This window comes from Ammodytes marinus (genome assembly GCF_949987685.1).
Source record: "Ammodytes marinus genome assembly, chromosome: 10".
NCBI classification, from domain to species: Eukaryota; Metazoa; Chordata; class Actinopteri; order Uranoscopiformes; family Ammodytidae; genus Ammodytes; species Ammodytes marinus.
Window position 1 is genome coordinate 1,347,475 of NC_137214.1, and position 22,561 is coordinate 1,370,035.

Here is a 22,561-nt window from a genome sequence, read left to right on the forward strand (position 1 = left end):
TTACCTGCACAAACCCGTCTGTGCTCTGAATCAGCCACAAAACTCTTCACAGTACGATGATCACGCTTCAGTTTCTTTGAAATATCTATTGTTTTCATACCTTGTCCATGGTATTGCACTATTTGACGCTTTTCGGCAGCAGAGAGATCCTTTTTCTTTCCCATATTGCTTGAAACATGTGGCCTGCTTAATAATGTGCAACATCCTTCTTAAGTAGATTTCCTTTGATTGGGCTCACATGGCAAACTAATTATCACAGGTGTATGAGATTGATTTCAATGATCCAAAGTGTCCTGAGACACAATATCATACATGAGTTTAATTGAAAAACAAAACATTAAATGTTTATGACACTTCAATCCAATTTGCATAATAATTTGGAACACGGTGTATATGCATTAGGGCTGGCCCGAATTATTCGAACATCCGAGTATTCGTTTTATAAATTAGTATTCGGAGCTCAATTCAATATTTGGCATATTTTTTTTTTTTTTTTTTTTGCAAAAATACCTCAAACTGCAACATATTTCGTCAGCAAATAATGATTAGATACACAAGTTATACAAAAATTGTAAAATACAAATTAGACTTTAATTTAAAATATATTATCGAATTATTTGAACTTTGACCTAGTTGGCCGCTGACCTTTCAAAGCACAACCGCTGATATCAGCCATAGGCTACGTGATGTTACCAGAGCGAGGCAAACTGAAAGCGGCACCAAGCGCAGTAGGGAGAGCGAGATGGAGGAATAATAGATTATGTGTTACTCTATAACACAACATTAGGGCGATTTTGGAAGGAAATGTAGCCTAATGCTTGGCGTAAGGCTAACGTTAGCTTACCTTAGCTGTTTGTAATGCAGTGCTGCTATCGCCCATCATCAACAGTGACTTGCTTGCATCATGGGAATACGCGGTTAATAATGGATATAATATGGACACTAAAGACTATCAACATTGGACCTTTGTATGGCAGGGCTCAACGCTAAGTTTTTTTTTCACTTGCCCGATCGGGCAAGTGGGTCTGAATTCTACTTGCCCGAAGTCAATTTTGACTGGCCCCTATAAAAATTTTTTTTCTATTAGTCGTGTTCAAATAATTGTTATATTCGCTCTTTATTGACAATGTATAAACAAATCATGGACAGTATTATAGAGGAGTTAACCCTTTAGGCGCTGGGTTTAATTTTGAAAAATACTTTATTTTGACACCTAAATTTCAGAAGGCTCTGGATTGAAAGTGGTTTGAGATAGAGACAAAAAGTTAATGAGACAAATATTGAGAATGTCCTGAAGTTTATCTAGGAATAAATTTTTTCATCTAATTTGCATATTATGACGTCATATGGCGGCGGCCATATTGGATTATGTAATTTCCATGAAATACCTGATATTTTGAAAGAGAGTTGAATTTATTTCATCAGATTCACCCCCTCCATCTATTTGTAATGATGCCCACTTTGTTGTAAGCCAACATTTGTAAACTAGAACTAGAACTAAAACACAAAACGCATGTAAACAGCAGGCGTTTTTTTTTTTTTTAACACACCACAACTTTTACAGTACTTTTCTTCTTCTATTCTCCATTATTATTATTATTCATTATTGTAATTATCATTATATCATTATAATATAATAATAATAATAATAATAATAATAATAATAATAATAATAATAATAATAATAATAATAATAATAATAATAATAATAATAATAATAATAATAATAATAATAATAATAACAACAACAGTAGGCGTCTTTTGGCGTCTTTCGCATTCGCATAATAATTTTATTGCAAGAGTGAGTGAATAAACATTTACACCCTGTTCTGTAAAACCAGGGCAGGAATGGCAACGCATGCACGATTCATTTGCAGCCTGGACGCGGAGGTGTCAGCGGAGCAGAGAGGAGAAACACACCCGCTCTGCCCTGACTGCTGCGCGGGGCTCAGGGGCTCCGGGAGCTGCTCGTTGAGCACAGTAAAAGCAGAGTGATACGTGCTTTCACATCAGAGTCTCCAAACACCACAAAAGTCTCCAATAACACCAGAAAGGGTCGCTAGGAGGAGCGGGTGTGTGTGTCCTCTCTGCTGGCTGCAGGCTGGGACCGCTGCGCTGAGCTTCTGTGAGACTGACCGCCCGCGAGTGCTTTTGGACGGGGTAGGGGCTCCGTGAGCGCCCGCTGCTCGTTGAGCACAGAAACAGCAGAGTAAACAGAGTGATACGTGCTTTCCCGTCAGTCTCCTAACACCACAAAAGTCTCAAATAACACCAGAAAAAGTTGCTAGGAGGATAATACAAAAAAATTTAAAAAATAATTTTAAGTTTTTTGGATGGGATTTTGTTCGAACATTTTGCATTGAAGTATGACATTTTTCTGAACTAAGGTCTAAGTTCGGGATGTCTGCTAACTAGTGGAGGGGAGTATGAATGACATATAACACTCTATTAAGAGAAAACAGCTGTTTGATTCAGTAAAGCGTCTTGTCGCAATTTTGCGACTTTGGCGCCTAAAGGGTTAAGGGTCATACTGAAAGTGGAGGCTATTATTCAAATTGAGTTGGAACATTTGTAATCTTTTTTGTTTCTAAACCTAACCTTTTGTTAATAACTGCAAACGAGACATGTTTTATGCAAACAAAAATCATGTAAAGAACTTTAACAGCACTTATTTTTATTTGTTTTACCTTATTCCTTTTACAACAGCAATTCTTTAAAACTTCTTTCTGCAAAACATTTTTTTAGGCCTACAACAATCTGTTTTAAATTTATTTTAATTTTTTTACTATAGGCTATCATTTTAATGTGTGTATGAGTGATTTTAATTTGATGAAAAAAAAAATTGGCTCAGGACAGCCCGTGTTTTGAACTCTTTTCCAGTAGCTTACTTTTAAGCTTCCACTGCCTGTTCCTCTGATAACTGTTGCTGATGTTTGTGTTGAACTGCACATTAACTGGTAGGCTACTTGGCTACTAGCAGCAGAGCTAACGTTAGCATCCTCGCAACTACTAGATTCACGTTGGGTGCATAATGCATTTAAAAAACGCTGATATTTTCGCTGCTTTTCAGACGGTCGGGGTCGATTTCACTCCATTTATAATTTACTCATTGGCTTTTGGACTTTCTGTCACATCAACCTACTGCGTGTAGTTCTCTTCTCTACCTCTCTAACTGGGTGTGTGTGCTCACCGGTGTTGTGCCGAGTCTGCGTGTGTATGTGTGTGTATCGGCGGTGGAGCCCCGCCCCCCCTTCACAAAACGGAGCAGAGAGGAGAGACGCAACGTAGCAGACACTACGCGCACACAAATGAGCGTTAATGTAATAATTAGCACCAGTTAAATATGAAAATAAACCATAGATAGATTACTTGTATTTGGCGATTCAAAAAAATAAAATAAGAAATATGATTTTTTTTTATTATTCAAGAATTTCAGCGGAACCTCCCGGTTGCCCGGTCGGGCATGCCAGTTGTCATAGTTACTGGCCCGACATGGCATTTTACTTTCCCCGGGACGTCGGGCAATCCTTATTGTTGAGCCCTGTATGGATTTATAAATCTCTGAAAAGATGAATTGAAAGGTTCTGTTAGGGTTACGATGGCACAGGACAGCTGATTTGGAACGGAACAACAGCTGTTCACTTCCACGGGGAAAAAGTAAGGAACTCCGACTTTATTACCGCTCGAAAGTTATTAAAGCATCAACAACCTACGCAGCATGCTGTCTCGGCTCACACACTCGGTTTCAGAGAGTACATTGGGATTATTAAGTAAAATTCGCTCGGAAAATCTAACGAATATTCGAAGCCAGTAAAATGGTATTTGGGCCAGCCCTAATGTGTATGTGTATATTTTTTAGTATTGCCTCCTATTTTGCCTTTAGTTGCACATCAACAGTGGAGAGTAGAACATATTAGAATACCAATTCCTACTGAATGCATAATTATCAGCTAAATTTAGTCACTACACTACATATTTGTTGGTGAATTAGGTTTTTTAAAGATGGAATTTTTAGTGCCCGTGTATTGCCTGGGTTAGGCTTAGGGTTAGGAGGACAGTCAGACAGTTTCGGGATAATGATGGAAGTCAACTGTCCCAGCTCTAATTTATATGTAATTTTATGTTTTAATTTGAATCCCACCACAGTTCAGTGTCCCCCTGCTGGCTCTAACACAAAAACACACCAAATCACATACATTAAATCATATTTCTTACACATGTAACAGCATTACTTTAAGTCATGAATAATGTCCTTTTAGTCATGGACAGTATTCTTTACCTCTGCTTCCATGGCCTCCTTCAGTTTGTGTGTGTGCTGTGAGATAGCCTGCAGTGCTGCCTCCTGAGCTCCAATAGCCTGCAGTGTAGCTTTAGCCGAGCTGGCCAGGGAGTCTTCAAGACTGGCCGATACGGCTGCAAAACAGACAGTAAGAAGAGAGATGCTCTGGCACGTTTTGGGCTCTTTTCCTCTGTCTGCATCTCTTTCAGTTGTTCTAGAGCTGTTTGCTGACATGCTGTAGTGACATGCTTATTAGTGTTATGGCTGTGCTGGGTGATACCTACGGACTGTTTGATAATGAGTGTTAAGAACACCTGTTAAAAGCATGAGGAGGATAGCGTGCATCAGAGGCAGCTCTCCTCCCTATCACACTGTGTGTGTGTGTGTGTGTGTGTGTGTGTGTGTGTGTGTGTGTGTGTGTGTGTGTGTGTGTGTGTGTGTGTGTGTGTGTGTGTGTGTGTGTGAGTTACATGATAGGATATCCTGTTCTTCCAGGTCTTGTTGAGCGAGCCTAGCTGTGACTTCCTCTACAGGTCGTTCCTTCAGTGGTTCTGTTCCAGGTGATTGTGTGTCAGGGTGAGTTGCTGCTGTCACTGGTGGGTCGTCGTGGCAGTCTTTGCACTCCTCTAGACAAACATGCACACACACAGTCACAATCTAACACTACTTTGACTTAAATGTGGAGTCCGTGATTCTGGAGAACATTTGTTGTCTAAATACATTTTTTGTCTAAAATCAGTGAATATCTCCTTGTGATCCGCTTGCTGTCTGTACTGTGTTAATACTCAGCCTAGGCTCTGTAAACAGGCATGTTGCTGGCTACGGTGAGCCCTCTTTGTTTACATACCAGTTTACAGAGCCTATGTGGAGTATTAACACTTCTTTGACACGTCCCCCCTTCCCAAAATAAAATCAAATCAATTAAGAACTCTTTGGATCTATGGCTAGTTTCAGAGAAAAAAAGGCGGACCTAATAATTTTTTTGCCCCAATCATTTTTTCCCAAGGGTTTAGACAACTTCATTCATGGAGGACTTACACATAAATGAATTTGTTAATAATATGGCTGCACAATTAATCTTAATAAATTGTGATCTTGATTCATATATCTTATGCAAACTCATTTTCTAAATGATGACGACGCTCTTGCTCGTATTCCCATAGTCACGCTGAATGTTAATTTCTTTGCTTGGCAACAATTCCCAGTTGTTATATCAATGACAATTAGCTCCACAATGTAAAACAAAACAAACTGTTAATGTATCATCCACGCAAACAACTCAACAGATGTTATAACCTGCTAGTATTCCTCCTTGAAGCCCCGACATGTTGATAGTGTAGATGTTCTGAACCAAGAAGCTTTAGTGGTTGGTTGTCCAAACTGACTGTGTGCTAGGTTTGATTTATTTTTAATTATTTATTTTAAAGCTCAAACTTTACCTTCTTTTCTTTTATGTTCAGAAGCATTTAAGTGTTGTACAATACGAGGAAGAGAGTTCTTTGTGTGTTAGAATAAGATACTTTTACGTTGAAGTTGAGCACTTAAATGTTATGTTTAGGGTGTGTCTAAGTGTCAGGAAATGTTTTTGGTTGAAAACAAAACAAAAAAGGTTTGTATAAGAGAATCGTGAGCGTCCACAGCAAGTGGTACAACATTCACATAAGGGGGGATATAGTTACCTCTGCCTGCTGCTGCCTCTGTGTCACACGGAGCAGGCACAGTGTGGACTTCACTGATGGCTGAGATGATATGAGAAGCCTCTGCTGAAGACTCTGGAGGGGGCACAAACACACAGAAAACTAATTCAAATAGCAGACTATAGACTGTGACTGCATTAGTTCGCAGTGAACTGATATAGGGCTGTGTGATCTGACGAGATATATATATATATATATATATATATATATATATATATATATATATATATATATATATATATATATATATATATATCGTCTGACGAAACAAAAAACGTCTATAGTTTTAATTTGTGTATGTTTATGACACAAACTATACATGTAGTTACTGTTAGTTAAAACTGAACATTTCTTACAGCTTAGTTTCACCTGCCTATGGAAATCTAGGATACATGTTCTTATCTCCTGAGGGTTTTCTGAAAAAAGACTACGAATTTCCAATGTCTAGCAAAACCGTAATATCTAAGCCTCTGTAGCACATATGTCAAATATGTCTAAATTCAGACATTATGCATTTTATCTTACTGCACCCAACCCTCTGACTGGAACTCCCTCCCTCCAAACATCAGCATCTCAGACTCAATAAACTCATTCAAAAGTCACAAACTCACCTCTTTAAGGAAGCATAATGACACCTGACTCCAATTCAAACCTTATTTAAATTTTTTATGTAATTTGTTTTCTTTTTCAACATGTATGATTCTCTATGATGTAAAGTGTCTTTGAATGACCTCCAAAAAATCACCATATAAATTCTATCAATTATTATTATTATTAACAGTCAAGCGATGACCAATGCCTCTGCTATTGGTTGCAGGGGCACTGTCAAGTGTAAATTAATCCAATGTATTACAATACACCTGTTGCTGCTGTAAATAGGCTATAGCATTAATGCTATTCATTTAGGCTACCTCCAGGGCAGCAATACATTTCACACATGATTGCTTGAAAAAAAAAAATAATAATAATAAAAAAATAAAAAATAAATACGCAAAAATCGGCAAAAAAACGTCCGATGCCGATAATTCCGAAATATGCGATAATCGGCCGATATAATCGGTCGGGCCCTAATAGAAACATGAAATAAAAGACATTTAAGGTAATGTTTACAGGTTCTATTAAAACATGCTCCCTTAGCACTTACAAACCAACACATTTTTCTAAAAATCGTCAAAATTAGCTGATCAGCTGGTCCAAACAGCTGTATAACACAGAGAAAACAATTTAAACTAAACTATCGCCAGGCTGGGCTGACTTGAGGTGGAGCAGCCACATATAGCCTAAATGAATAAATATTGTTATTAAACAGAAGTAATGTGATGTGTGATTTTTGTCAGTAGCCTAGAGTAGACCTAGATTGTCACTCGCCACTAACTGTTCTGTAAAACAGTATCGCCGATCACGTGAACACACACACAGCCGGCTTCTTTTTGGATTGACCTGATTTTCGGCAAACAACACAACATTTGGGTGGTCACATGGTTTTAAAAAAAATCAACAAAACCCACCTCATGTGTATTTTAACCAATGACGGTGCATTCTATGCTGCACGTGCCATGAAAAAAAACTACAAAACAACAACGCTGCGCCACACAGCAGCCGGCACAAGATACAATGTTGCGTCGCGCAGCATGTGGTATCAATGGGTTAAAAGCATTTAACTGGCGAAACGTGAAAAATAAAAGTCAACTTTGACTTTCACTTAAAGCACAAACTTAGCTCTATAGCCCCGCTGCGCTTCTGTCACTTGTAGCATGTCTTCCGTGTGGGACAATGCGTGAACGAACAGATAGAGAGCTTGCAATTTGCAATAGCCCTAATTGTAACCCTGCGCTCACAGCAAAAGCTTCATGAACGTTAGTGGCAGCCGCCAGTCATTCATTTTAACTTTAATTTTCGCTACAAAGGGCGACTGGAGGAGGCTGCAGCAGCGCCATAGCAACCACACACAAATAAAATAAGCCGTGGAGGAACTACTCCCAAAACATTCACAACAACCAGTTCAATAATCTGTTTTATATTATGTTATAAACACCGGTAGTTTGGTTTTCAATAAAAAGGAGCCATTTGCAATGAATTGGAATACTAACATACAAAGGTTGTGATTAGGCCTACATTTTTTAGTCCGTCGCTCGTTAACTTAAGTGAGCATTTTCTATTTTGTTGCATGCTTGAAAATTTCCGTTTGAATAAAAAGGAGAAAATAATCAAATATGTTTAAATACTTTTTATTTTTGAAAGGTCTAATTCAAAATGTGTCATTTCTATGAATATTTATTAATTGAATTTACAGAAAATATGCTATATCGTCAAATGTATCGTTATCAGGATAAGAAATAAACTATATCGGGATATGAGATTTTGGTCATATCGCCCAGCCCTAAACTGAAAGCAGAAATACATAAACACTATATTTACGTATTTGTTATTAATTATCGCATATGATAACGCCATCGCAACAATGCTATCACATATCCAAGTTTTCCTGATATGGCTCAGCCCTACGGCATAGTACTCTTCTTTTGGAACCCTTCCATACTTTTGAACATGGTTATGCAAAACATTGCAAACGCTACCGCTCAGAGGAAACAAGGCTTCAGTCACAGCAGCAAGGTGGCAGAATGGACTGTGTGACTGAACTGCAGCAGCCAATAACTAGAAACACCAGCAGTACATAATGCATTGCAAATAAAGTACATAGTGCATGGGCCTGCACCATCGCAATGACTTACCCTCTATGCTCTGTGCAGGATGTGTTGGGACAGGACCTGTGTCTCTGGCCAGACTTTCTGCTGCCTCTTCCATCTTTTTCTCATCGGACAGTTTCACCTGTTTTTCCATCAAAGAGGGAAGCTGGGCCAAATCCTTCTAAAAAGCAACAACATCCGTCATTTGAACTGAGGCCTGAATGTCTCAAATGTTTTTTTAGGGCTGCCAAAAAAATTATAAATGTTTTATCGTGATTAATTGCAGAATTTCCATAGTTGATTGTGATTAATCATTTTTTTTTAATTGCATGTTTAAAATGCAATTTACAACAATGTAAAGCAATTTTTACCAGTGTATTGTCATTGCAAATCAAATGAATGCAAAGAAAGTAACTTTATGAACTTATTTCAAATCCAAAAGGAGTGCAATGAGTTGGATAATTATTACTAATTGTAACTTTTCCATCATAAAAAGCATTACAATTATCCACTTCAATGATTAGCTTATCCTTCATTGTTCACAATGTGAAAGATCTGTTGACTCCACACTTTGTTATGTTGATGTAGTGAAAATACCATCTGGATCAACACGGAGTCTTTTATTCTGAAAATGTAACATATGTTGTAATATTGTTTCAACCATCAATAATAAACATTGGCCTTCATTTAATAAGTGTGTGAAAATGTTTTTGATGCAAAAAATATATAAAATAGAGTATGTTGGATTCATGACACGTGTGTACCTTAACTGATGGGCGCGTGTCCGCTTTCTGCAATCAGTATACTAAAATGCCCTAATTTCTCTACATAATGAAATAGTAAGTTTCTAATAAAAAAAATAGTTTTCTTTTGAGTCCTTTAATATTGTAGAACTAAGATACCAAGTCTGATCCAATGCAAGTCGATTAACTTGAATTGTTGATCTGACATTTGGGAAAGTTGTGGACGAACGCAACACCTGAATTTGACTGAGGATATCAACTGAGAGAAGAGGTTTCACTATGCTTGAGTTTTTGGAAGTAGAAAAACACTGTGTTTTACACTGAGTGGTTTATTAGCTAAAACCGGTGTATGCTCAAAACAGTCTAATAACCTATTGAAAAACAGATTCTAGCTAGCCTTAGCACATTGTTGCCAAGCTGCGAATCCATCCTGACCTTTTTCTTGAAGGGGAGGCCACCATCTTGAGGAGCAGGTCCCAATGCCTGACCCAACAGCCAGTCTGAGTATGGAACATTGTGTTCCACGGCTGCTCTGAACTTTGGGTCCCATTTGGCATAGAGTATGGTACCTCCAATGCCACCGCCTACTGTCACCAGACCAACAGTAACCACTTTAGCAGCACCACTGTGATTGAAAAAAACAGAAAGGATAGACATGGTTGAACGTAATGTGCAAGTTCTCCATTTGAATTATTTTGTTTTGGCACATTCTACTACTATATACAGTATCTCACAAAAGTGAGTACACCCCTAACATTTCTTCAAATATTTCATTATATCTTTCCATGGGACAACACTGAATAAATGACACTTTGATACAATGTTAAGTAGTCAGTGTACAGCTTGTATAACAGTGTAAATTTACTGTCCCCTCAAAATAACTCAACACACAGCCATTAATGTCTAATAGGGGTGTAACGGTACACGTATTTGTACCGTACCGTGACGGTACAGGCACGTATTTGGTGATACAGAGGTGGACCGCGGTCCGTATGTGGAGTACATAACGTTATTCTATGGCGAATGTACAGGCTTGTTTTGCGGTGTGGAACTTAAAACTTGTCGTCGGAGTTCCCCCCGGACCATTTAGCCTCCGGCTCGGCTCGCACGTGCGCAGTAGCAGCCAGCGATTGAATCATTGAGAGTCTATTAGCTCCATTGTGAGCATAAGGGTCAGGCAGTGTTAGCAACTTAGCCGCTATATTCAGCGACTTTTCAGACCCCTCTGGCGACTCTTTTTTTTAAAAAAGCGACCAGCGACCAATCTAGCTACTTTTTCTGGTGTTATTGGTGACTTTTGGAGACCCTGTGCTGTCGCTAAAGCATGTATCGCTCTTAACACTTCTAAACGAGCAGCGGGTGCTCAACGGCCACTCCCCCCGGTCCCACAGCACTGACAGGCGGCCGAGTCCTCACGCAGCAGTCCCTCCCAACTGCAGTCAGAGCAAGAGATACACACCTCTCCGCTCTAGTGTTCCGTTGGCATCACTATTAGCAGTTGTAGTAGCAGCGTTCCCCCCCTCTTTTACTATCTATGAGTAGTGCAAATCAAAATGTTATACAGTGCTTTCGAACAGAGAGCGAACTGCATTGGGAAAGACAACAGGAAACCGGAGCGCGCAGGCGCCCCCCTGTCATTCAAATCCCGTTTGAGGGATAATTTCGGATTCCAGGTGAATTATGAAAACAGTGATAGACGTGTGGAACAATGTCGGCACACAGGTTATTGTTTCACCGCGATCGCTGATGTAGGAGGCAACACGTCGAACATGCATACGCATTTGAAAAGGCACCATCAGGTGTTTGGCTACTCTCACCATTACTGAGAAGAAAAACGAGCTGGGCAAAACCCAGACATTATTTTCTTTTTTATACTGAATATAAACAAGCTGTCATTTAATTAATGCTGCAGTAGCACTTTTATTTGATACTTGTTATATTTATAAGAGCACTTTAGAGTTTAAGAGAGCTGCAGCAATATTTTATTTTTTTAAAGTCAAAAAGACCCTTAAAGATGACATACCATTTGTTTACACCAGCTTACAGAGCCTGCTGAGCATTAACACTATATTTTTTCATGGCAATTTTAGTTTATGCTGCACCTACACTAGTATTTAATAAGTATTTTATTTATTGGAGAATTGCAGCAGTATTTTTATATTTGTTATGCATTTTATTTATATCAATCAAACTTTATTTATATAGCACTTTTCATAGAATCAAATGTAACACAAAGTGCTTAATACAACTCCCCCCCACACCCTCCACCCAGAGATATGCATACATGCAAAAACATTCCCCCTCCCACCCATCCATACCCCAAAATAAGAAATTCATTAAAAACAGGAAGGAAACTGCGCTGAGGAAACGCCATCATCAGAGAGAAAACACTATAGACTGTAAAACTAAAACAATTCAAAATAAATATACAGTATGTTACTGTCAGCTAGTTACTGACAGCTAAAGCTGTTCATTCTCCGTTAACTATGAACCGTACCGTACTGTACCGTGACTTCAAAACCGAGGTACGTACCGAACCGTGACTTTAGTGTACCGTTACACCCCTAATGTCTAAACTGTACAAAGAGTACACCCCTAAGTGAAAATGTCCAAATTTGGCCCAAAGTGTCAATATTTTGTTTTGCCATCATTATTTTCGAGCACTGCCTTAACCCTCTTGGGCATGGAGTTCACCAGAGCTTCACAGGTTGCAACTGGAATCCTCTTCCACTCATTCATGACGACATCAAGGAGCTGGTGGATATATTAGAGTCCTTGCGCTCCTCCATCTCCCGTTTGAGGATACCCCAAAGATGCTCAATAGGGTTTAGGTCTGGAGACATGCTTGGCCAGTCCATAACCTCTACCCTCAGCTTCTTTAGCAAGCCAGCGGTCGTTCGGAGGTGTGTTTGGGGTCGTTATCATGTTGCAGTACTGCCCTGCAGCTCAGTTTATGAAGGGAGGGGATCATGCTCTGCTTCAGTATGTCTGTCACAGTGCATGTTAGAATTCAATGAACTGTAGATCCCCAGTGCTGGCAGCACTCATGCAGCCCCAGACCATGACACTTCAACCACCATGCTTGACTATAGGCAAGACACACTTGTCTTTGTACTCCTCACCTGGTTGCCGCCCCACACTCTTAACACCATCTGAACCAAATAAATGTATCTTGGTCTAATCAGACCACAGGACATGGTTGCAGTAATCCATGTCAGTAGTCTGCTTGTCTTCAGCAAACTTTTTGTGAGGTTTCTTGTGCATCATCTTTAGAATAGGCTTTCTTCTGGGACAACAGCCATGCAGACCAGTATGATGCAGTGTGTGGCGTATGGTCTGAGCACTGACAGGTTGACCCCCCACTAGGGGTGGGAATCTCTTGGCACCTCACGATTCGATTCAGAGGTCAACGATTCGATTCAAAATCGATTCTCATTTCGATTCTCATTTCTTTTTTTACGTACATACTCATGTGTGATTTTCAAAAATATATTTATATACACATCTGAGTTTGCTACTCAGAGTTTGCTAATCACTTCCTACTTTTGTGATGATCATTAAATACAATCAACAGATGAATTACCTTCTCTAATATTGTATTCGAGAAAAAGCTTTTCTTGTCACAAATATGACTTTCTATGAACAGTGCAATAATCAATGCGCTTGCATTTCAACACAATATGGAAGTATGTAAAAACTAAACCGATTGAGTTTAATTTTCTTTCTAATCTTGTGAATCATGTTTCTATAGGATTTCTCTTCTATTATTTTCTATATCATTTCAACACATTGTGCAAAAAGTATGATTTTATTTTATTTATTTATTTATTTATTATTCTTCCGGACAATTACACACAATACACAATTTTCTCTTTGCATATTCATACATATTACTTTGTGTTATCGTCCGAAGGGTGGCAGGAGAAGCCAAAGGCTTATCGGGTCCCGCCCCCACTGCCATCAGATTCAGATACACAGATACTGATAGTTAAAACAATTATTATTTTATCTATTTATTTTTTAAGAAGATGCATTCCAATACACTGACAATTTTAGCTCTCATACAAAAATGTAAACTGACACAGAGCCAGTGCAGGTCATATGGGTTTGCTGCTCTCTGCCCTTTTGTCGCCACTTTTTAAGCACTTGTGTGGTGTACATACGCAGTGGCGCAGGAAATACAAATATTAACCCTTATGCCCCGTTAGTGGAAATTTGTGTATCTGGGGTCGCATTTTTAGATATTTTTGGCTGTGATTGTCCCCTAGCCATAAAATTTGGTAAGGAGGTGTGTTTTTCAATGAAGTTTGGATATTCTGAGTTTCATTCATATCTTTTGACTGTGTGAGATGTTTTTGTTACACTGGGACCGTTAACTACACGATTTGTACCATTGACTTCCATTATAACGACATTTTTTGACCCCCCCCCACCCCCCCTTAAAATTAAAGTGAAAAATTATTTTGACTGTAATTTCCCATTTCTCTGTAGTAAACTTGTGTAAAAATAAGGTCAATAAAAAAAATGCCCCATTTTAGCCCCCCCCCCCCCCCCCCCCACTAACCTCTATGGTGACAAATTGGCATCCTTGTATAATTTATGGCTGCAAACCAATAAAAAAAAATAAAAAAATACAATACAATGGTTTTGATGTGTAGTTAGTGAACACATCTTTTAGTCAGAATGGTTGAAGTGAAAAAATATTTTCCAGGAGTCAGTCTGTGTGAACTCAAATCACAGACACTGAAATCCTTGTGTAAAAAGATGCCATTTCGTAAACTCATAAAAAGCCATAAAACCAGTATTTTTGATTCCTTGGCAATGGCAAGATAAAATCTGAATTTATATAATTTTTTCCATTCATTTTGAAGGTAAGGCATCACATTTTAGGTTTTAAATAATTTCTAGTTGATTTATTAATTTCATATGATCTCAAACCGAGGAACAAACATGCCAAATGACACAAACGAGAAAAAAATTTAAATTTTCATATTTTCTGTCAAACTTCAGGATTACTGGCCACTGTGACAAAAAATCTAAAGAAAAATGTCAAAGGTGTTCTGATATGGATAGTATGGACTGATGTCTGCATGTCCATGACAAAATAAGATTGTGCGTGTATGTGTGTGTGTGTGGGGAGGTGTGTGTGTTTGCATGTGTCATACGATATTAGGGCTGCAAATCTGTACCCCTTGTAATTTCTCTCCTCTCATACACACACACAAGCACACTTTCACACACACATGTGCACTTACACATGCACACACTCACACACAGACACACACACACACACAAATTTTTTTTTTTTTGTAGTTTTAGTGAGTGGTTTTCATCATAAAAATTCATATTTTGATGATAAAAGAGGTGATAAAATGGGTAAATTTTACTATTCTCTTTCATTTTACCCAACTGCATTGTGTTTTCTGCAGTAAAATGGGAAATCAGAGGCAAACACATTTTTTCACTTTAATTTAAAGGTGGGTTGCCAAAAAGTTGTTATAATGTAAGCCAATGGCAGAAATCTTACTTTTTTTATTCAATTTGACATTATTCAAAAAGTAATAATGCCCCAAATTTAATTTTCTCACCTATTGTTCAGATGGGTGAGCCGGTGATACTAATAATAATCAAAGCTAAAAAAAATATTTGAATATTGAATTTTAGTGTATTTTTCAAAAAAGCGGTTGGTGGCATATGATCAAAACTGGCATCTAAAGGGTTAATTTTTAATTGTGATTAATTAAATCATGACAGATTGAACGACAACCCCTCCATGAAAAATATGGAAAAAAAAATGTATCTTTCATAAATCTAATGCAATTTAAAGGTCAAAATACACAACATGTACTTAACGGTCCCAGTCAGGGCCGCCTTAATGCACGGGCTTACCTGGGCTGAAGCCCCAGGGCCTACAAGGATCAGGGGCCTCTAAAAAAAAAAATAATAATTTTTTAATTTTTTAATTTTTTTTACTGTCTCAATATAGGCCCCTGATCTAAGAAGGCCCCGCACATTGTCATTTAAATAAATTATTGACTGGCTCATGATAGGCCCCTGATCTTAGGGGGCGTAGAGAGATCAGGGGCCCATCATGAACCAGTAAAGGAAAAGGAAAAAAAAAACGGGGCAACGCAGATCAAGGGCCTATATTGAGATGAGCCATTAAAAACAAAACAAATAATTCAAAGAGAGAAGTATCTTTGGGATAAGGGATTTAAAAAAAAAATTGGAATGCTGACTGACTGGATTTTTTAAACCTGTATATTTTTGTTTCTGCTTTTTGGTATTTCTGTCTCCAAATGATTTCAGAAAATAGCTCACATAGGACACAGTTGATTTAGCCTTAGTTTTCTTCTCAAAGTGCACCAGATTGATGCATTTTACTTTAAAAGGTTCAAATTTTTCTTCCGGGGGGGCATGCCCCCGGACCCCCCTAGAACAGTGGTTCTCAACCGGGGGGGCGCCCCGGGGGGGCGCGGACACTCTACCGGGGGGGCGCGAGGGGGATGAAAAAAAAAAAAAAAAAAAATCTTAATTTTTTTTTTTTTTTTTTTTTTTTCATTTCAATTTTTTTCCTGATATGTAGCCTAGTTCAGAGATGATATGTATTTTTTTTCTTTCTTAACTTTTTTTGATAGGTAGTTGCCAAGTTCATCACACAAACACTCCAATCCACTGATATGAGATCAGTTTACAATTAAGTACTGAATTAATGGTAGGACTGTGGCCACTAGAACTGGTCTCTGGTCAGCAAAGGTCTTGAAAACAGCATAAGTGCGCTTGTGACATGCGTGCCACCCATGCATGTGTATGGGCACGTGTCCCAGCAGATTTCTGAAATCTGAATAAAAAAATGTAAGTTTGTAGTTATCAAGTGAAACATGTTCTTAGGGCAGAATTTCATAAATAAAGGTTTATTTTTTTAGCAAGATATTTGGTCAAAAGCTAGTGGTCATCCGTCCCTCTGTCCAGTTGTTAGGCATCTGGCTGCTAGCAAGTTATGTTGTCTTGCTAATTTTACTATTCATCTGAACTGAAATAAATATTGACTTTTTCCTTTGTTATCTTCGCCAGAATGCACCAGAATGCTTAGATTACATGTTAAAAACACAAAAAAATCTTCTGGGGGGGATGCCCCCAGACCCCCCTTCAGGGGTTTAGTTTTCTGACAAACATTACAATGGATACTAACATGATTTGGGCATTTGGGATTATAAATCATCTTTGAATTGGTTGTACAGCATATCACCAGGGTTTTTCCTGGCTCAGAATGGGCCTTTGGGGGGTCAGTACGCGACCGACTTTTTTTGTGGTCGCGACAGTAAAGGCAAACGGTTTGTGTATTTTAAGAGGGGTGTTGGGTTGGGAGAGGGGAGTTTCTGTCCAGCTCAAGAGCATTTCAGTCAGCCTGTCAATCACTGTGTTACCATGGAGCTCACTGACGCTTATGAAATCACAATAAACAACCTATATATGAAGTCAAAATACTAATAATGACTAGGCCTACCTATTTAGGCCTAATACTTTAATTGTTTCTAATTGATCTAAACCATGGAAGAAGGTAGGGCTGCTCGATTATGAAAAAATCATAATCATGATTATTTTGAGTAATCACATTGTGTTATCACGATTATTAAAGACAGTTAATCATTGATTTAAGAACATTATGCATTTATTTTACTTTTAACAAGGTTTTTTTCTAATAACACCATGACTTTGGACTTTAAACAAAGGCCTAATTGAACTGAAAACAGGGAGAATAGAAATAGGCTAAATAAGTGAAACATATTTTTAATAATTAAAAAAAAATATGTCAAAATAAAAATAACCAGTTGTAAATGGTGTTGATAGGGCACGTCTTTTGCTAGCATTGAATGTAAGGGCATGATTTATTTATGTCATGGAGCTGGCTGGATAGGCAGTTGCATTGTAGTGTTGACAGTTGTGGTGGCAGGAGTCAAGGAGCTTTAAACTTCCTGTGTTTTTATTCATTGATTGCTTGGTCATAGACCACTATGATTCGACTTAAAGTGAATAAACAAATTGGTCGGTATGTTTAGAGGTGCAGATCAGGTCGTATATCACTTTTCTTTCTCTCTCTCTGTCTCTCTCTCTCGGTCGCGTATGTCACGTTACTCGCGTGTGACAAATCTTGCACATTATTTTAGTCTGTTGTGAGTCTGAAGTGTTTTCAGACAACACAATTAGTTTTACCTTTATTCTCGTCATCTAGAAGTTTTTCAAAACACCCGGCAATGCGCAACATCTCCCTCCTACTCTGGACGAGCCGATAGCTAAACTCATGTAAGGGAGGGGCCGAGCGGAGCTCACGACTGAAAGGGTGCGCTGCATTTATAAGCCTGCATGCCCCGGCGAGCGGAACAATGATAGTTTAATAACGATTATCCCCGACCTGATTTATTTTTTTACAACTGAGATTGCAAGTAATATGACTGGAATGGCGCGGAAATGGAAACACATTTGGAGCCGTTTTAAGTAGATTTTTATTTATTTATCTATATATATAAAAAAAAAAAACACTTTGGCGCTGAGGATTTTCCTTTGGCGGGCGCTAAAATTCCTTTGGCGGGCGCCAAAATTTTTTGAATGCAGGAAAAACCCTGATCACATGCTATTCATTCAGGGGTGCGATGGCCACCCCACTCTAGCTCTGTGGCCCACCTTGGCCAGACCCTGTCAAAATTTCCTGGAATCGCCACTGAGACACACACAACTCCGCGTTCAGGCTGCACAGCACATTAATCGCAGGTAGCATTTTGAGCTAAATCTGGCCACTTTCCAAATCCAAGACTCAATAGTTGAAACATTCTCTGAACTGGGTTGTCAGACAGCAGTGTTTCCCATTGATCATAGACTTTGTTTTGTGAAGCTTTTTCATAACAGGTATACCTATTGTAGAATTTATTCTGTGTATGTTCTATTTAGGCTACTATTTTCTTCTCTTCTAAGGAGATTTAAAAAAAAACATTTCCTCAGTGTCTCATTGATACAATCTCATAATTAGCTATTAAAGTGCACCAGAATTTAACGTTAAAATATAAGAAATTTCCGGACCCCAACCCTAAACCCAATGTTCAACTCAAAGGTGCGCCACTGGCCTAGCCCTTGTGATAATAACAATAATAGATTATCTATCTATCTATCTATCTATCTAACTAACTAACTAACTAACTAACTAACTAACTAACTAACTAACTAACTAACTATCTGTGTAGGGTGGTGTGTGTGTGTGTGTGGGGGGGGGGGGGGTTGTCAGGGTCAGTGGGGGGGCCCAACTGCAATGACCCAGCTTTGGGGGGGCCCAGCTTGCAGAAGGTTGAGAACCCCTGCCCTAGAAGGTCCTGGGTGCCCACCACTGTCTCCTCAATAACTTGGAAAAACACAGTAACCAACCATGTGTGTTTGGTTATTAAAAGTCACTAGACCAGGAGGGGGTTTAAGTACATGTTACCTTAAGTGATTTTGTATTTCATCAATAGAGATATTGTGGTGTAGACTAACATGGCTTTAACGCATCTGTATTGTAAGACCGCCGCCCGGGGGGGCCTACGAAACCTCTCAGCCCCAGGGCCTAGTGGCAGGTAAAAGCAGCCCTGGTCCCAGTGTAACTTTTTTATTCAATCTGACATTAAACAAAAAGTAATAATGCACCAAATATAATTTTCTCACCTATTATTCAGATGGGTGAGCCGGTGATACTAATAATAATCAAAGTTTAATAAAAAAGTTTAATATTGAATTTATGTGTTTTTCAAAAAAGCGGTTAGTGGTATATGATCAAAAATGGCATCTAAAGGGTTCATTTTTATTTGTGATTTATTAAATCACAACATAAATTGAATAACAACCCCTTCATGAAAAAAAAACTGGAAAAAAATTTAATGCAGTTTAAAGGTCAAAATACACAAAATGTACTTAACGGTCCCAGTGTAACTTTTTTGTAATAGGGCATAAGGGTTAAATAAGAGTAAACAAAATAAAAATAAATGTTTTTTTAAATATATTATTAACTTTTATGAATCGATTCGGAATCGTTCGAGAGAGAATCGCGATGCATCGGAGAATCGATTATTTTTCCCACCCCTACCCCCCACCCCTTCAGAAATGCTGGCAGCACTCATACGTCTATTTTCCAAAGTCAACCTCTGTGTATGACGCTGACCACGTGCACTCAACCTTTGTAAACTGGGCTGCAGGGCAGTATTGCAACATGATAACGACCCCAAACACACCTCCAAGACGACCAGTGGCTTGCTAAAAAAGCCGAGGGTAAAGGTTATGGCCTGGCCAAGCATGTCTCCAGACCTAAACCCTATTGAGCATATTTGGGGTATCCTCAAACAGAAGGTGGAGGAGTGCAAGGTCTCTAATATCCACCAGCTCCTTGCTGTCGTCATGAATGAGTGGAAGAGGATTCCAGTTGCAACCTGTGAAGCTCTGGTGAACTACATGCCCAAGAGGGTTAAGGCAGTGCTGGAAAATAATGGTGGCCACACAAAATATTGACACTTTGGGCCCAATTTGGACATTTTTACTTAGGGGTGTACTCACTTTTGTTGCCAGCAGTTCATTTATTCAGTGTTGTCCCATGGAAAGATATAATGAAATATTTGAAGAAATGTGAGGGGTGTACTCACTTTTGTGAGATACTGTAAGTCAAGCCATTTGAGCATTTATTCCATATCCTTGATATCGTCAGGTTCCTTCACTAGTTAACTAGTAAAAGCCAAAAAAAAAACTTGAGTTCACCAGTTGGACTTTTTCTTGACTAGTACTTTAAAAATTGTAAATACTTGGAAAAAAATATCTTGTGAAAATGAATCATTAAAAAGGAAAATGACTGGTATGAAAAAAAACAGAACAAAATAGAAGTAATTTATCTACGTTTTCTCTTTATATAGAACAGGTGCTATTCTATAAAATAAACTCTTATTTTATCTATCTTATGTATGTGCACGTAGTGTAGTGTCTACTGCGTTGTGTGGCTCTCTACGCTGCAGACACAGTCAGATAAACAGAGCAGAGTAAACTACACAAGTTAATAAGTGCAAAAAAGTCCAATATCAAGAATATGGAATAAATCCTCAAACGGCTTGCTGCCATAACTGGAAAATGTGTATGTGTGTGTTTGAGTGTCTAGTACCTGGTTGCTCCTGCAGTGTAGTGCCGGTGCTGATGCAGATTGGTTGGGAGGGTTTTCCCAAATTGTTTCTAGAGGGAGGACGGGAGAGGTGAATATTATGTAGATGTAGCGTGTTTTTCACAGCTCAATGCTAACATTATGGTTCATCTCTTGGATTATGAGTTTCCTTGGCCTACAGTGGAACCGCATTCTGGAGTGTTGAACTGCAGGATGGATTTTTTTTAAATGCATGACAGTATGCCTATGCATTTGACACACATTTTTGGAAGTTTATACATTATAATTTCCTTTGTTTGGGCTATGAGTGTAATTAATTGGAAAATCTAAATAACAACTGCATGGAAGACTGCACAGCGTTTCTAAGTGAACACTAACAGTCAAGTAAACTTAAATACAGTCGGCCAATGTTGTGGATGATGTATTGTGTATGTGTATAAACCCATTTTAAGGAAACTCCTGCAGAGGCTCATTTTCCACACGTGTGAGGTGGAGTGACTAGCACTAACAGCATTCTCTTCTTACTTGGACAGAACTTTACATTTATGCTCATTTGCAAACTCCAGGAAGACGAAAAATGGTGTTGAACTGACAGCTGATCCAGTTGTACAGTCAACAAAGAAAATGTTTTTCCCCACATCTCTAACACAGGAAGTAGACATGTTAAGTTTATATTTTCTCAAGACAATATAGGCTATGTTATCACAATTTCCCCTGAAACTAAAATCACAATGTGTAATACGTTAAAATAATAATTATACACAAAAACGTAACGTGCTGCGTGAGATCTATATCTTTATCATATTACAGGAAGGTTACTACAAGATGTGGGACCCTTATCATATAATTTCTGTAGGCTACTAAACTAATACAGACTGTGCATTATGCGAGAAAAAAAATTACCATCAGTTTTCAAAAAAATTAGGCGGAACATACGCCCATTTTAATAAATCGTATCGTATTGTATATGGACCTAGAGGGCCTTGGCTTGGGCTATGCTTGGGCCCTCCTGGTAAACTGCAGCAGTGACCTCCAAGAAATTCGACACCGGATTTAAAAAAAAAATTAAGCCGATATTAGCCGAAACTGGATTTAAATATCATTAGATTACACGCCAGAAATTTAAATAATGACCTTACCAGGGTTAAGCTACATGAATAAGGAATACAATCATTTGTTAAAGGATTTGACCAGACCAGACCGGTGTGCAAAGGCCTTACCCTTAATTAAAATAAATACATTGTTATAAAACATAGCCGTTTTCACCATTGACCAAACATTAGTGAATTGAGATCCAGGTTGATGGTACGTTTGACGTTAACCTCCCACTAAAACAGTGACAGCTCAAATGGTTAGCTTGCATTAGCACTCTGACACTAGAAGCTCACCAGCTAGCAGTGACCTTAGGCATTGCTCCAGTCGGCTCTGATAAACAACTGCAATAAAGAAACGTGCACATTCTAAACTTAGACATTGGGTAGCATTTTAAAGTTAACAATCCACTCTTGATTACAATGAAATCCGGTATGACACCTTGAGCTACAGTGTGGGTCACTGAATGACAACAAGCTAATAGCAACATGGCAGCTGACTAGCAGAGGAGTGGTTAGTACAGAGGACACGCGCTTACCCGAGCTGTAGCATTAGCTCCTTTCAGACAAGCCCTCAGCATGGTCCGAATTCACCTGTTCTTCCTAATCAAATCCCTGTCAATTTAACCTTTCCAGTAGAAGTAACTCTTCTCCCCGTTTCTTTTACGTCGTCTTCTTCGTATTTTAGGTAATTCGCTTTAGTGCGCAACACTGCCTCCCTTAGTTAAGAGTAGAAACGGACGGTCTTCCTTCGAGCTCAATTGTGAAGTAAAGCAAATCCGTTCATGTGATAAGGTGGTCGCTTATTGAGAAAACAGATATTAAAATACATTTCCAAGTATTAACCTGTATTCATCTTTCTTTGGTCATTGTTCTGTTGCATCTGCACATTTACAGGTGGCA

The 22,561-nt window shown here is 38.6% G+C and overlaps 1 protein-coding gene across 2 annotated transcripts in view; it reads right to left on the minus strand.

Moving 5' to 3' along the window:
* immt (inner membrane protein, mitochondrial (mitofilin)) overlaps positions 1 to 22,338 on the minus strand; it is a 39,799-nt gene extending 17,461 nt beyond the window's left edge. The window contains exons 1-7 of one of the 2 annotated variants that reach the window (XM_080035372.1): positions 22,198 to 22,338; positions 20,571 to 20,638; positions 9,842 to 10,031; positions 8,709 to 8,841; positions 5,959 to 6,051; positions 4,750 to 4,905; positions 4,280 to 4,413 (exon numbers count right to left, since the gene is read on the minus strand). In XM_080035372.1, coding sequence (XP_079891498.1) covers positions 4,280 to 4,413; positions 4,750 to 4,905; positions 5,959 to 6,051; positions 8,709 to 8,841; positions 9,842 to 10,031; positions 20,571 to 20,638; positions 22,198 to 22,239 — 816 coding nt within the window. In that variant the 5' untranslated portion in view covers positions 22,240 to 22,338. Of the gene's footprint in view, positions 1 to 4,279; positions 4,414 to 4,749; positions 4,906 to 5,958; positions 6,052 to 8,708; positions 8,845 to 9,841; positions 10,032 to 20,570; positions 20,639 to 22,197 lie in introns of both variants that reach the window. The other variant, XM_080035371.1, reaches the window with a different exon arrangement.
* Positions 22,339 to 22,561: the final 223 nt, after the last annotated feature.